Source organism: Perna viridis, chromosome 1 (assembly GCF_037379345.1).
Source record: "Perna viridis isolate PV_CMFRI_1.1 ecotype Kerala chromosome 1, ASM3737934v1, whole genome shotgun sequence".
Taxonomy (NCBI): domain Eukaryota; kingdom Metazoa; phylum Mollusca; class Bivalvia; order Mytilida; family Mytilidae; genus Perna; species Perna viridis.
In genome coordinates this window covers 31,302,124-31,318,861 of record NC_142445.1, presented here as the reverse complement: position 1 = coordinate 31,318,861, position 16,738 = coordinate 31,302,124, and the positions used below count along the sequence as shown (strand labels likewise).

Genomic DNA, 16,738 nt, shown 5'->3' with positions numbered 1-16,738 from the left:
GGAAAATTCATTGATGTGAATTACCAGTAGTTCATTTGAAAAAATAATTATTACATTGCAGAATCCAATGTACACCCACTTTAATGTAGTTAAAGTCCCATAACTCTGCCACCAAAATTTTGTAAAACAATAGATTGGAAAGCTAAGGAATTTGCTTCTACGAAGAAAAAGATTGTTACAAAAAGTTAACATAATCCCTAAAAAAATGTTTGAGTTACCTAAGGACATGTGAACAGACATACAGACAGAGAGAGAATATCATTATGCATTATAATACATCAAAAACAGCTGTATAAAAATGGAAACAACTAAAAACTTTTCCTTTACATTGAAAAACCAGGACAACAGCTTTATTTTTTCTATACAATACACAAATACTGAAATAACTTTAGAATAACTGAAGGCAAGGAAGTTATACACTTCAAATCAATGTTTTTATTAAAGAAAAAAAACAATAACAGGAAATAACTATTTGAATCACAACTGTTGATAGTATTCCATGTATATATTATTAACAAAAATGTTCTATAGTTACCAAAGGCTCATGTGCAGAATCACCATTTTTGAGAACATCTCCATTCATCATACTTTCTGTATTTTCCCTAGCTGAGGAAAGATTGATTGCCTCTTGATGTTCTGCCTCTTCCATCATTCCATTGTCCTGCAAAAAAAAAAAAATTTTTACTTTTCAATTACTTTTTACAAGGCTGAATTTTTACCAGACTAATTAAACTTCCTTAGTATCAGCAGGAGACCAAAACCTTCAAACCCACATGGCTGAAATCAAGACAACAAAAGTGTGCCTGTGTGGCTGGTTAAATCCACTAAGGTGCCCCCTTTTTCAAGCTTCTTCCCCTCAGTCCTAATATTCTAACTGAAAGATTTCTGCAAGTAGCCATAAACTGTTAGTAAAAAAATATGCCCAAAATGCCAGTAAAATTTGCCAAATCAAAATTTGGATATAATATGATCATGAGGCATTGAACAATCTTACAGAACTTTACCAAAATCCAATAGGCATTTTCAGAGATATCCCTATAAGTACCTGTGAAGACGGACACAAAGTCCCTTTTTGCAAGGGACAACAAGAACAATATGTGTTGATACATTGTTTATACAATTGCTTTGAAATACTTAAACTTATGATAGTACCAGCCAGTATAAGCTATAGACTTATGTTAGTACATGTACCAGCCAGTATAAGCTATAGACTTATGATAGTACCAGCCAGTATAAGCTATAGACTTATGATAGTACCAGCCAGTATAAGCTATAGACTTATGTTAGTACCAGCCAGTATAAGCTATAGACTTATATTAGTACATGTACCAGCCAGTATAAGCTATAGACTTATGTTAGTACCAGCCAGTATAAGCTATAGACTTATGATAGTACCAGCCAGTATAAGCTATAGACTTATGATAGTACCAGCCAGTATAAGCTATAGACTTATGTTAGTACCAGCCAGTATAAGCTCTAGACTTATGTTAGTACCAGCCAGTATAAGCTCTAGACTTATGATAGTACCAGCCAGTATAAGCTCTAGACTTATGTTAGTACCAGCCAGTATAAGCTCTAGACTTATGATAGTACCAGCCAGTATAAGCTCTAGACTTATGATAGTACCAGCCAGTATAAGCTATAGACTTATGTTAGTACCAGCCAGTATAAGCTCTAGACTTATGTTAGTACCAGCCAGTATAAGCTCTAGACTTATTTATCAAAGACACCTATTACAAACAACATGTTTAGAAATTTAGAACATCAAATAAAATTACTGTATACGAAGTTCTGATCAAATACAAGTAAGAGTGCAAAGGAGAAAATTGTTACTTATTGGCTGCAATTAAAACTTGATTGATTCAAAAACAAGAAGTTCAATTCATTAACAACTAAATTTTCCATTCATTTTGTTGCCAAGAACAACAAAACATATTATGAAACTCATTTCAAATAATTCATAAGTTGTTAAAAAATTAACTTGTTTACAAACCAAAATTGGTCTTTTTAAAATACATTTCAAAATTTTGAGAGATCTAGATCAAACAGTTCTCAAATTACTAATCAAACACCTTTGGCAGCTGTCGGCTCTTATCTGCCCTGCCATATATTTCCAATTCAATAAATGATTTTTAATAATTTTATTCCAAAATGCACTGCTATTTACATGTTTATTACCCAGAAATGAATATTGTCAATTTTTTCTCCTCAAAATGTTATTTTGAAATTCAGAAGTCAAATGAATGAAAAACAATCACAAAGTTGGCATATTGTCTTGGAAATTACCTGTACAAATGTACTTTCATCACTGGTAATGAAATCGTCAAAATCATTCTGATTTAACTCAAGCTCTAATGACCAACATACTGTAAACAGCCTTATTTTTCAAATAAATCATTGCAGCTACTAGTGAAACATGATCTCTTCTTTGTTGAAAATATTTGCAGAGTTTTAATTTTGCATCACATGTCATACTATGAGAATAGCCAAAATAAAAATGTCATGAGAATTTGAGCTTGCAGTATCTATAAGTAAAAGTATTAGTGGTATACATTCCCCTTTGGACCCCATTAGCAAATCTGCAAGAACTGTGTCTGAATAACATCAATGGTGAGGACTTTGTGCAGATAGTGCCAATCAAAATTATAACAGTAGCAATCAACACATTAGAATCACCTGTTATTGGAGATCAAATTTAGTAACATTTAGCTATTGGTGGGGGGGGGACTCTGCACACTCAGTACCAGCAACACTCTTTATATCTTAAATGCTACCATTAACTACATTATCGAATGCCAACTCTTTATCACCTTTTTAACTTCACATACCAGCAAATATGGTATAATTATTGATCATCTTTCTAAAATAATATCATTTAATTAATATAGAAATTGGGTAATACATCAACTTTAAGGAATTCATAATGAGTGTTATTCATTTCATTGCAAGATAACAAATTAATCAAATATAAATTTCTTTTATGCTTCAAAGGCACACATTGTAGTTACTTTCAAGGATAACTTTTCTTTCTCCCTCCTGCCAAACAACAAACAAGAGTAATATTTTAATTCATGATTAATAGATTACAGGGTTACTACAACCATGGTCAAGGTTTGAAAGCACCTTATAAAAATCGTGTATTAAATTTCATTTACTTGGATTAACTTCTTTTCACACCTATTTAAGCTTTAAGTAAAAAATCCCTCATAAACAATGCTTTATACACTTGATTTAGATTATGTGTTCAGTTGTGCAAAACAGCTGGCGAAAAACAAATAAGCAGAAGTGGTTTCGTGTCAATAAAATCGTTCTTCTTGATTACCTATAGACTAACAAGTTGGCATATATTTTCTGTGTTACTAGGTCAAATGATTTAATTCAGTTAAAAAAGTTACAGAGAATAAAATCTATACTTTATATGAATGAAAATGGTTAAATAATATGCATACATGTATAATTATCTTCATACATGTACAAAAATAGCATCAGCAAGAGGCAAGGTGGAAAATACAAAAAAAAAACAAAGACAGACAGACAGACCAACACAGTCAAAATCCCATAAAACCTTCATTTCGTAGCAAAGCTGGTCATATGAACATTTTCAGCAAAAACTAGAGTTATGTCACCTGACTGGCAAACAATATTAATATAACAAAAGAACCTATTAATGAGCAATCATACTATATACATGTAAAATCTTTCCTAAGTTTTGGGCCTTAACTCACAAGCAAACTTTTTCACTCAACTTCATACACTTCAATTACTAATTATTAATTATATTTCACAATGTACAGCTTTCTTCAAACTAAGTATTTAACAGTCCATCCATCTTTGGCAGAAGGATCCCTGATAGCCATACTGCTATTATAAACCGATTATTTTAACAGCCCAGCCATCTTTGGCAGAGGATCCCTGATAGCCATGCCATACCCCATACAATGAACATATCCAGAGCAAACACTGACAGTTTGTATATGAAAATATTCAAATCAGCAATATTTGTTCATATAAAGTAAATATAAATGTCATTCTGATGAATATCTCAGAAATAAAATATTAAAAAGACAATCAAAAAGACCATTCATAAATACATCAATTGAAGCATAGGTGATTTGATTGCAAATATGAAGTACTTTAAAAATAATATCTTTTTAATACAAATGATAACATATTGTGTTTTTGTTTATCACGAATGTATTTATCTTGGTGGGATAAAGAATTAATATATTGCTAATTCACAGTACATAAAACACCAAATATTTATTGTTAAGGTTATCAACTGTAGTAATCTTATAACATTTAATTAAGTGGCCTCATTTTTCCAGTTTGTTTGTTCCACTATGTACATGTATCTGATTCTTTAGGATTAGGAACGAGGAAACTTGAATTTATTTTGACTAAATTTAAGAGGCAAATTTGTGTTAGGCTAAACTACTGGACTATCAGGGGTTCAACATTCAGATTCAAATCAATGACCAACTTTAGGAAAAACCAAAAGACCACAATAAAGCGACAATTAAATCACAAAAACTCCATTGTATCATTGCTTTACTATGGACTGGTCATTTATGTCGTATTGGCTTACCAAGAGCGATATAGAGGGGTTAAGAATGACATAAATGGCCAGCTTGTGGTAAAACAATGATAAAATGAAGTTTCTGGGATTCATTTCTTTTCTAATAGGACAAGTTTCTTCCTATTTTTGAATAGACACAGCCTATGTTTTGCATGAAATGTTGGTCATGTGTTTATCACTTTTTAACCATGGTTGTAATTTCAAGAGCTTTGAAGCACTTTGTATTAGAATTAAAAAGTCCTAGGTCAGAAATCAAGGGTCCAATACCTAAGACTACCAAGAGTACAAAAATGGTAGATTTGGAAGATTTATTCATCACATTTTCTGACTTGACACTGTTGAATATAATTTACATAAAGCTCAGCCTTATCCGATGGTCAACATATAGAACGATATTGGTTCACCTTCACAGGTAAAGCTAGTCTTTGCTAATTTATCTCTATTAGCAGTAAAGGCACTTGAAGCCATAGGACTAGAACCTTAGTCATTGAAATTAGCTAGTCTATCTCACTTCCCATCTAGTATGATTTATAGTACTCATACATACACAATGCACTACAAAAAAAGTGACATGCTGAAATGTGCCCACTTGGCAATTCACCCAACAAAAGTGACACTTTGACCTTATATGACCCTTGACTACAGACTTTCAGTATGTGTGACATTCAAGTTATACGTAGTAACATATAATTCTACTATTTTTTTTAAGATGGAAGAAGACTTGAATAGACAAACCAACTGACAACCCCTAAAAGTCAGGGCTTCTGTGTCCACTTGCCTCACTGACACAAGTTTTTAGAGCAGTGCAATACAAATGTTCATGGTCAAAGTTTTGAATTAAGATATTAGCTTCCAAGTAGCCCTCACTCCTTCAAGAAATAGGCTATAAGCCATACTTTTTGCCTAACTTTACCAGCTTATACTTACGAACTGTATGTCAGTTGGTTGCTTGAGGATATACATTGTACATGTGTACTGTAATTTGACCTATAAATTAGTTTTCATTGATTGTCATTGACACTTTGATTTTCTACTTACTAAAGAATTCATTACATGCAAGATACCATAAGCCCCTTAAAATCATCAACTATTTTTTTTTTCTCAATGAGAATTTATTATCTATAAATACAACATATCAGTATGTTGAAGTAAAATAGGACTGGCAAAAATCCTGCTGATTTTTGTAATGAATTTATCATAATTACTGCATCTGTATCAATGTATGATATACAGTGTGGTATTAGCTGTAATTGACAACCTTGACTACTTTCAAGGTAGTAGCATTAATCAGAAAAACAATATGGTAATCTGTTGATAACTTCTGCCTTCCTAGCACCAGTTTAGAAAATTGTACAATACAGAAAGATATACATCTATAATTCTCAAATGACAATAGTAGTAAAATATATCAACAAGTCACTAAAAAGGTGACATATGGTATATATTTATTATCAGCTTTGGGACACAGGCACTTGGGGCAAGATGGTTTTGACAAAAAAAGAGGGTGGTCGAAACCTCCAATTGCCTGTGCTTTAGGACATTAAAAGAACAATCAGCATGATCAGTGAGCACTCAGCAAATCTATAATTGATAGGTATAATTAGTGACAAATCTAAAGTTTTTCATAACTGGGAACAACTTTGCACAAATTTTGGAATATTGGGCCAAAACTCATCAAAAGACTTTCAATGATGGAATAAGAATAAGGATTGGAAATGATGGCATTCTAAAACCATTCAGGCATTCAATCTATCAATTAGTCAGAGTGATTGTTATCAATAGAAAACAAGTTTTTAAAAGCATTCTTCTACAATGGAGGTGTTTTAAGATAGGTAGAACACATATATCGAATGTATCATTTTTATTTTTTAAACTTTTCAGTTTAATCTGCAAACAAATCAAAAGAAAGCATTGAATTTCATTTCTTTTTTTCAGGTTTAATTTGTCCTGGTGATTTGTTATTATTTATTGTGACAACAATCATGTTTAATTGTATCCTATTTTAGTTTGATAAATCTAATACAATCTTCACAATACATTTAAAAAGCTAAAAATGAAACATTTCTTTGGGAGTAGAAAGTTTTTATCTACCCATGTTATTTATCAGGTATCAGGTATCTCAGACAATTCAAAGAGCAGTTAGAAATGAAATGTAGGGCACAATTGGAATCCTAGTAATTAAGTTTTTGATCCCCTAAAAATTAAAACCAGGAGATTTAACAGGTCAAAGATTAAAATTAAACCAAAAAATAATAACAAATAATCAACTTTCACTTGAAAATTAAAGTAATCGAGAAATATTTTTCACAAGACCAACTTGGACTGTGGTTAAAATAGAGGACACTTTTATTTGCAGTACATGTAATCATCTCTGTCATTTACTTTCCTCTTTTGTGAAAGTTAAGTACAGGTATTAGAATTAATAATCAATTATTTTGATGAAATGTGGGAGGCACTTTTAAAATATTCCTACAGAAAATTTAACTATCATAACCACTGAAAAAAATCAATATACATGTACAAGAATTGGGAATGCAAGGGACTGTGGACTGTAATACTCTGAAACTGAAAATAACTATCTTTAACATTGATCCAACAATTGTTTGTTAATTCTTTCAAAACCTGAATCCTTCCTAATAACTACCAATCATTATTCAAATATTTTGTAATTTTCAGTGTTTTTTACCTTTTTAAATGTTTATACATAAGTTATAAACACATGCTTCTTCTTTTTTTTTTAAAAAAAGAATGCTTTAAGTGAATAAAGACATACTAAAGAGGAGAACTGAAAATAAACATGAGAAAGGCAGTATTTTTCTAAAAGAATATAAAGCCAGCTTTAGTTCAAAAGACTACCATATGAAATCATATACTGTTCCCATAACTCACAGAAGGGAATTGTACAACTTGAATAATACAGAAATGTCTACTAAACATTCTATCACAGCAATTAGGAGGAAGTTTCTATTAAGAGATAAAAGTCAAACATAATAATCTAAACAAACAAGAAATACTGAACATCATCAATAACAAAAAAAAAAAATCATGATCATTTTGATATGGTATGAATTGCCATTTTCACAGCTGACCAACTCCTGTCTCTTACCTGTACAAGAACTGGACAATATGTACTTTTTTTATGTTTGTCCCTAAAAACAACTGGAGGTGATCCACATCTTGGAGAATACTCTTTAATCTCTTTCTTCCCATAGAATCTAGGGCTAAGACAAGTATAATAGTCATTCATATGGCTATGATGTCCAGTTGTGGTCAAGTCTATTTCATTAGGTTTGAGATCTGGATTAATATGCTTCAAAGGAGAAATCCTTGGGAAGATCTTGCTCCCTGGATTATTGTGTTCCATAATCTTCCTTTCTACAAGATTTGAATTCAACAGTTCCTCCTCGAATCTGGTCATTCGTTTGTAAATTTCAGGATGAAAAACTGTTGTCAGATGTGGTGGATAGGTAGGATGAAATGATGTCTCTCTCACAGAATTGTCAAAATGTATGTTCATCGTAAATAAAGTGTCATTACTCCAAACAATACTGTATAATAAACTGCATTCAAAGCAAACATCAAGTAAATGCTGCAAATTTAATACACAGGAAACATTTACATTTTTTTCTTCTAAATTTAGAATTCCACAGGAAGAGTAGTGCACTGATTCCTATTATGATGTAGGTTTCTTATTAAATTGGCCCACTGACCTGATTACACCTACTTCATTCATGAAGTTAATAGTAACATCAGCATCAACCTATTGATTAATCCATTATTCATGCTGTTACAACTTTACAGAGGTAACATACATGTATTTGTTCTGCATGAAAACAGATATATTGTATATTGTTCTAAACAATCTTATCAATGACTGTATTGTAAATGAGAAAATGAAATAACACAGATAAAGTACTTGATCTCCATTGCAAGGTACTTAAATCTGTCAATCAGCAGTTCAGAAAACAACTGTGAAATAAACAACTCAATACAATTGGTTGATATACCTAAGGTCGAAGGTCATATAAAGGTAGTCCATACAGATAACTGACATATTAAATACCTGCAATTATGAACATATCACTGAACTACATAAGCTTAAATCATTTATATAAACATTTACATATCTACATTTTTTTTCTCTTTTTGTCTATATAAAGAAATGGAATGAAACATTAAAACAGCGACTGGTTGACAACAATTATAGATACATTACATTTTAATGAAGTGTGAATAATCCGAAAAAAATCCTAAAATTTTATTAAATTGATTTAAATCATTTCTTTTGGTTGATTTAACCACATACAGAAGTAACATTATTTGGTTCAGAATAATTTTTTAAATCTTTTAATTGAAATCTATTATATTACAAACATTGAAGTATCTTAGTACTAATCCTAGCTAGAAAAGTACAACTGATAATCAATCTATAAAAAAAAACAACACAATACCATTTCGTGTAGTATACTGACAAAAATCTGAGCTTTTGCTGAGATTTAGTAATGGTTTTCCATTGCAGCAAAATGCTCTGATACAAGATTGAAGTCATCACTACAGAAGTTTTATGGTCGTCATCATGAACTCGTGGATTGTTATGGCGTATCCATCAGCACCATGAAAACTGATTTATTCAACAGGTCATGGTTTTCCTTTCCTCGTTTGTCTACCCTGGACTTGACTTTTTATGAGCAACTCGGTGGGTGTTTCTAGAAAAGCAGAGGACGCTTACCCTACCGGTGCATCTGGTCCACACTCCCAGTTTTTAGTGGAGTCCTAGTTGCTCATTTACTTTTGTTACTTTGTGTGTATGATTTTAGTTTCTTTATGTTCTTTGTTGTGTATGTCTGTTTTCCATGTTTGGTCTTTGTCCCTGGATTACATTCTTTTGATTACCACTATAACCTTGGTTCCCTTGATTACTCTTAAAGGTACAGCCTAATATGACCACAAACAATTTGTGGAAATATCAATACCAAACATATATCTAAGCTTGGTACACTTCTTTCCACACAACATACATGTAGCTTTCTGATACAGAGTGTATGTGATTATAGACAATAAAAATTACAATTCAACAGACATCTACTATAGTTTGATAATAAATCCAAAATTTACAATTTCAAAAAGCAATAGTTCCAATTTTTGAAATCTCTATAGTGGTTTATGTAAATAGGCACAGGGCAATTTCATGACTACTTTTGTCTGTATACATGTTTATCAGTACGATCAATTTGTAAGATTTATCAAAGTTGTGATTCCCTCCAAAAATAAAGTTAGATAACCCATTTGAATAATTTTTAATTTATACAATAACACAAATTTCACACATAGTAACTAGAAATTTGCCTTTAAAGGCATATTATTGGCATATTTCAGACCAAAATCATTGTTGTGGGTCCTGTCACTACTTTACATCATATTAAAGAATAAAAGATTCTTCCACACGTCTCTATTGTAGATCTGGGATTTCTTCCTTGAGTGTGAGAAATTCTGGACTACTTGCAGTTGGCTATTTTACCCATGAAAGACACAGTCACATGCACCTGTGTGTCATGAGCTGTCATTCATAGAAAACAATGAAGAAAACCTTATTATCAGTTAGGTACATGTATATGTACGTTCTGGAAAAAATGATGTGAAGTAAACAATAGCCTTAAAATGTGTAACAGTGAGATTCCTTTTAATATACAAAAAAAAACCAGTACATCACATTAAAATTATCAAGTCAGTTAGGATTTAATAAATAATTAAGACCATCTGGAATAATTTGTACTCCTACCTTGATTGAGCAATGGGAATAAGTTAATATCTTTCATGTTGTTTGAAGACAGACATTAAAAGTTTAATCCCAATAGTACATATATCTGAAATGTCCTATTGAAATGTCCTATTGAAATGTCCTACTGAAATGTCCTACTGAAATGTCCTATTGAAATGTCCTATTGAAATGAGTCCCTATAGAGCAGAACTGGGTTTGATAAATCAGTTATGGATAATTGGTGTCTGGTACTTTTGTTTGTTTACACACCTGCCCAAGGACCTAACAGTAGCATCAATAATTAAAAACCAACATAAGCAACATCATTAGAAAGAAAAGAAAATCAGATAAGGGGAGGAAAAAAATAAATATGAAAGGGAGAAAATGATGAAAAGGCAAACCCAAAATATTCTGAGGAAATGTTCATTTTAAAGGATGAGAGAGATATGTAAAGGTATAAATAAAAAGACGTCATACATGTAGCAGGCACTATAATTACTTTCAGATATAATAAAAGGAATGGAATATGAAGCCATTAAATTTGTGAATATGTACTTATATATTCCTTATTCATTTATTCACATTTTGTAGCAAGTATTCCAAATATATAAAGCACGTGCTACTCACTATATGCACAATCTTAGTTTTTTTAGTCACTTGCACTCATAATTACTACTCCACATTACGCAGCTGATCAGTGCTGTGTTTACCGTCATAGCTTCATAGTTCTAGCTTCAATCAAGATCAAAATGTACCTCTTAAATATCATAAACGTGTCCTACTTGTGTTTTTGCTTGTATGAGAATGGGAAGTTTACATTAAAAGATGGAATAATATGTTAGCATTGAACATTACCCAGAGTCTGATTCAAACACAGAGGCTTGTTACAATTGACTATATAGGTCATATACATTATCATTATTATATTTATTTATATGTATGTATATGTATAGCCATTGCCTGTTGTTTAATTTGGTTCCTAATCTGGTTCCCTGGTCAATATCATAAGCAAACCATAGATTGCTTAAAAATTTGAGAGAAACTTGCACTTCCTGGTAACTAGTTGTAAAAACATTTGGTTCATCACAGTTACTAAAGAGTAATCATATCAAGTCGTTGATTTTTATAGGGGAATACATATTTGAAATTGAAATGAATTAAAATTAATCCGAATTGTTTTGAATGTGCTTATAGCACAAATACTACAATTTTAGATAAAACCAAAAGAAATTTAATATACTGAGACTTTTTTTTAAAATCTGACAAGTTAAAACACCTTAAAATTCATTAAACTACTTAGTTATTAACTAACTTTGCTTTTTGCAGAGCTACTAGAACTTCAAAATAGAGTTACTCCCCTTAGAACTATAAGATTTTTGAAACCATTATAATATAGCTTGAGTAAGCAAAAATTATTAGAGGGATGAAATTCTAAAAGACATAAGGGGAAATATAGTTTATTTATCATGACTTAAGAATAATCTGAGCATTAATTGGAAATGGACATGCATAAATATTCTATATTTGTGCATGTCCATACAGGTCAAGATCATCTGACTGGTAATTAACATTGACCACTACTCTAACCATACTGACAGTTGGCTTCATGTATAAGCAAACTCTTATAAAGTTTTACAGTTATTACTTAGTTCCAATTCCACTTTTTTTCTAAAGCAAATTGGGTTTATAAATTATTCTACATATTTTATGCTCACATAAGAAAAATGTGGAAATCTGATCTTGCCTCGAGGATTTTAATTTCAAGATATTGCCTGAGAAAGCATTTTCTATGGAGATACACATTTACTTCCAACTCATGTTCTTGACTAATTCATGAACTGATGGTCAGTTGGTTCATGGAAATACTACTACATCTATTATTCTAGGTGAAAAGAAGACAGTAATTAAAGTTGTTAAGTAAGGATATCAGTCAAAAACCTACCTAAAAAAATTCAAACACATGAGAACAACGTATAGTAAACATGCAATAATGACATATTTGGGTATCTCATTGACTTGATTGGAAAGGCATTCTGGATCATCCCCTATATATGTACAGGTATTCATTGTCTTTGTATAGTAAAACTCTCAACCTGTTATAAATCTGCAGGCTTTGTTTAGCTAATTTTGTAGTAAGCTTATAAAGAAATTGTTTACTTATGATATTCTGAAGGTTATGTAACCACATAAAAATTTCAAATCCTGTATTCCTTTAAATATTTCTAGGTACATCAGATTACGTAAGTAAGTCTCATAAATCCTAATTGTTTATTAAGTAAAATTTGTCCTCTCCTTAAACCTGTAGTCAATTTTACAGCAAGAGAATATCAACATTTCTTCATTCTTCATTCCTACCTCCATCCAAGAAGAGTTCTAGAAAAAGCAGTATAAGATTTAGATATTTATTTTTTGTATGAATACTGGAATACTGAGGATAATTTATAATTAAATTCATCATTGAGTAAGCCTACAAGGACAGCATGTGTTTGGACTAGAAAGTACCATATTTTTGTACTCAACAGTGATGTAAATTATCAATTAAACTTTAATAAAGCTACCACAATAGCTTAATTATTGGAGGTGAGTGCAAAATTTTTACAGCTGTATAGAAACTCATATATATATATTACAAAGAACAATAGTTAATTATCTTACTCAAAATACTCATGTTCAAGGAGTGCAAATTTATTTTAAGAGTGGAAGGTCCTGGACTTCCCCAAATTTCAAATCAATGGTCCACTTAAGGAAAACAGTATCTATGCAAACAATTTCAATGGTCCTGTCTCAATATTTGAGGGTCCAAGACCTTAGACCAACATTAGTGTGAACCCCTGACATTCCTCCTGTAAAGTGTAATAAAAAGGCTAATTTACAGAATCAAAATAGTAAAAAGAAGGATTTTCTACATGGAACCAACATTCTTGTCCTTAAAGGCATAAAAAAGCTACCAATGAATTTTTAAACTAAATCAATCAATCACTAATCAAAATATTTACTATGTCATTGTGGCCTTAACCATCTGTATTCTGTATATCTAGTTTCACATTATGAATCCATAAATCAAATTAGATGAAGATAAACCAAAAAACACACTTTACAGCCTCATCAGTTTAGATACATGCATTATCACATTCAATTTACACTTCAAAAAAAAAAATGGTGGTTTTTTTTCCAACACCAGCAAGGCTAATAACTTTATAGATCCTTGATGAAAAAGCAAAATCTGGCTGGCTTGCCTGATTTATGGCCTTGTAACAATCTCAATATGGCAAAAAAATGTTCAGTTAGTCATAATACAAATAAATAATCAAAACAGCTTTAATCAGACAAAACATATGACAAAAATAATAAATCAAATATAAACAATTATAACAATGACTAACAAGTAACAGTTAAGGTGCATATTTATTGAGCTTTTCATTTATGGTACTAAAGCTGTAGTCCTAAACCAATATATGTCACATTTTATTGATTATAAAAATCCATTATTTGTATTTAAATCAATATGGTATAAAGTAATGAACAACTGATTTTTTTTTGTTTTGAACAATAGTGAAAGAAATATACATGTATGTCAGGAAATAACAGATGATTTACAGAGCAAAGCTTTGGATAAAGGACAATTTCAACAAGCCTTGATGAGTATGACCAACAGAAAGCAGGCAAATTGGTAAGATATTCTACACAAGTAACTTTCAAGCTAAATAAAAGCATTTCAACTGCTCTGAACAAGATCTGACATACATATACCAAATAACTGACTAAAAAGCATGAACAACCGCAAATCAAACGATAAGCTTTTGCATAAACTAAATTGATCTGATCAGATTCAAACGTCATTAATTTTAAGAATTGCTCAAGATTTATTCAACTTTTGATGAATCAAGAGCAATAACAAGAAAAATAGTGAAAAATCAATATTAATAATGATTTGCAATGTGAAGCTTGATATGACCACAGAAATAAAACCTCATACAGCTGAGAAAGTATGGACTTGTAACAGCTGTGACTTTGGATTGTGATTAAATTTCTCAAACACAAGTCAAGATTATTTCAAGAAAGATAATGATCACAGAACTCTAAAATCAGCAATAAGACACAAGAAATAAGCCATATATACAAAGCTGAAGACAATGTTTTGTCAGATCCCTTTTTGCTCTCTAATTCTAAGTCCCAATGGTAACTATCATCTATCAAACCTTACAAAACCTTTTGTGGAACAAACCTACTGGTGCAACCTAAAAGATATTAATACACTTTACACTGAAACCAAAGAAATTGTTCCGTTTTTTACTATGATTATAATATCACTATGTAGCAATTGAATTAGACTGCTCATATTGAACTTTAAAATGTGGTAAAAATAATTATCACTTTTAATACATGTACAAAAGAAATTATATTAATCAATGTAATAATTTTGTTACTTGGCCTTTACTTGTCATTATTGAAAAATTCTATATCCCACATGAACAAAAAATTTGTCAACTGTCCATCTGCCAATGTACCCTGTAAGTGCAATAGTTCAATAGATTCTGAGTAAACTTTATATGAAGGTTAAACATCATAGAGAGATGGGCATTAAGCAAGTTATATTTTATGGATACTTGAAAAGGGATACAATCTAACTGAAAAGGGCTCTCTCTAGATGTCCAGAGGTAATAAGAAAGTATAGCACCTTCTAAACTATTAAATGGATTTTGAAAAATCAGATGTAAACTTTTATGATCTGGAATCCTAATTTTTAAGGAAAAATGTAACTTATTTAGGCATACTTGACTTTGACCTTGTTTAAAACTTTCTCCAAAATTAATAGGTATCTCACTTATCTGGAATGTAACATTATCTTAATGTTTGGTTTGAATCAGAAGCAAATTTTTAGAATTATTGTCTGGAAACCTAATTTTTTCAGAAAAAAATGAAGTTTTTTGGCCACTGTGACCTTGACCTAAAACAAAATTTAAATCTATAGGGATCTCACTTACCTAATATGTAACAATATCCCAAAGTTTACTTCGAATCAGATGTAAACTTTTTGAGTTGTTGTCTGGAAATCTCAATTTTACAGAAAAAGTTCAAGTTTTATAGCTGCTGAGACCTTGACCTTTAACAAAATTTCCCAAAAATCAATAGGGGTCTCATTACCTGGTATGTAACAATATCCCAAAGTTTCATTTGAATTGGATATAAACTCTTCCAGTCATCCTCGGGGAAACCAATGTTGATGCATGCCCCCCTGCCATCACCAAACCAATAGCTGAGTTGAACATCATTTCAAGTCAGCTAAAAATCTAAATAACAAATAACTTGCTAGTATGGAAAGATGTACACAGAAGTTGATAAAAAGAACATGATACAAAGTCACACAGTTGAAACAACAGCTTTAGCAGATTATAACATAATGCTGGACAGCAAAGTCAGCTAAAGAATTTGCCAACATAGTTTAACAATAACATAAAATAAACAACTGCATAATAGCATTCACATGCCTCTCCTCCCATTTTAAATGTTGATGAAAAAGGACTTCAAAAATACAAAACAATGGAAAGCAATGAAAATCAAACTAAAATACCTCCAGAAATTTTTGAGTTTTTGTATGATGGCAAACCATCATATAGAGTTTCCTCTTAATCTATTGAACTGTTATACATATATTGGTACATTGACAGAATGGACAGAGAGACAGCAGTATACTTCAATGTATAAAAAGTGTAATGGCATCTCCAAAATATCTTGAACAACAATTTTTCTGTTTTTTTATTTTTGTACATCTTTATACATGTACATTGACCTTCTTTAATGCATGTCAATTTTTTTCAAAGATGTAATGATAAAAAAAGAACTTATCATTTTAACATATTTTTACATACCAATTTTACATGTAGATAAGAACATCAGACTAATATTATGTTGTAATAGTGGTGTTAGGAAGAATTTGCAAAACAAAACCATACATGTAAAAATACATGTAAATTTTTCAAAACTTCATGTTGTTTTTGATATATAACAAGGACACATTCCTGAAACATGGATTAACTATGTAAAACTGTGGTAAACAATCCCAATCCTACTGAAATATTATTGAAGACAGAAAAGTAATCAGACAATAGTTATTGAAAGTGTTCAAATTATATGTAAATGTAGCTTGGAATAATGAATAACTCACTCATATTGGAAGCAATGACCTACTACTCTAATACCATCAAAAAATTTAAATAGACTACAAAACACTAAAATAATACCTTTATTTCTGAAAGTAAGTCATGGTTCGAGGTATGATAATTTTTTTTTGATTTATTCATGTTATACATGTACATGAAATATATGAATCATTTAAAAAATCGTTACTATGAATGTCTTAAATTTTGGACAGAACAACCAATTCTTTCATAAACTGAACATGC

General features: G+C 30.9%; 1 protein-coding gene across 4 annotated transcripts in view; it reads right to left on the bottom strand.

Annotated features, from left to right (window-relative positions):
• LOC148628364 (forkhead box protein P1-like) overlaps positions 1 to 16,738 on the bottom strand; it is a 47,648-nt gene that overhangs the window by 24,130 nt on the left and 6,780 nt on the right. For 2 of the 4 annotated variants that reach the window (XM_088586100.1, XM_088586106.1), the window contains exon 2: positions 536 to 661. In XM_088586100.1, the coding sequence (XP_088442226.1) occupies positions 536 to 652 (117 nt within the window). In that variant the 5' untranslated portion in view covers positions 653 to 661. Of the gene's footprint in view, positions 1 to 535; positions 662 to 7,682; positions 8,503 to 16,738 lie in introns of those variants that run through there. The other 2 variants (XM_088586091.1, XM_088586093.1) reach the window with 2 other exon arrangements.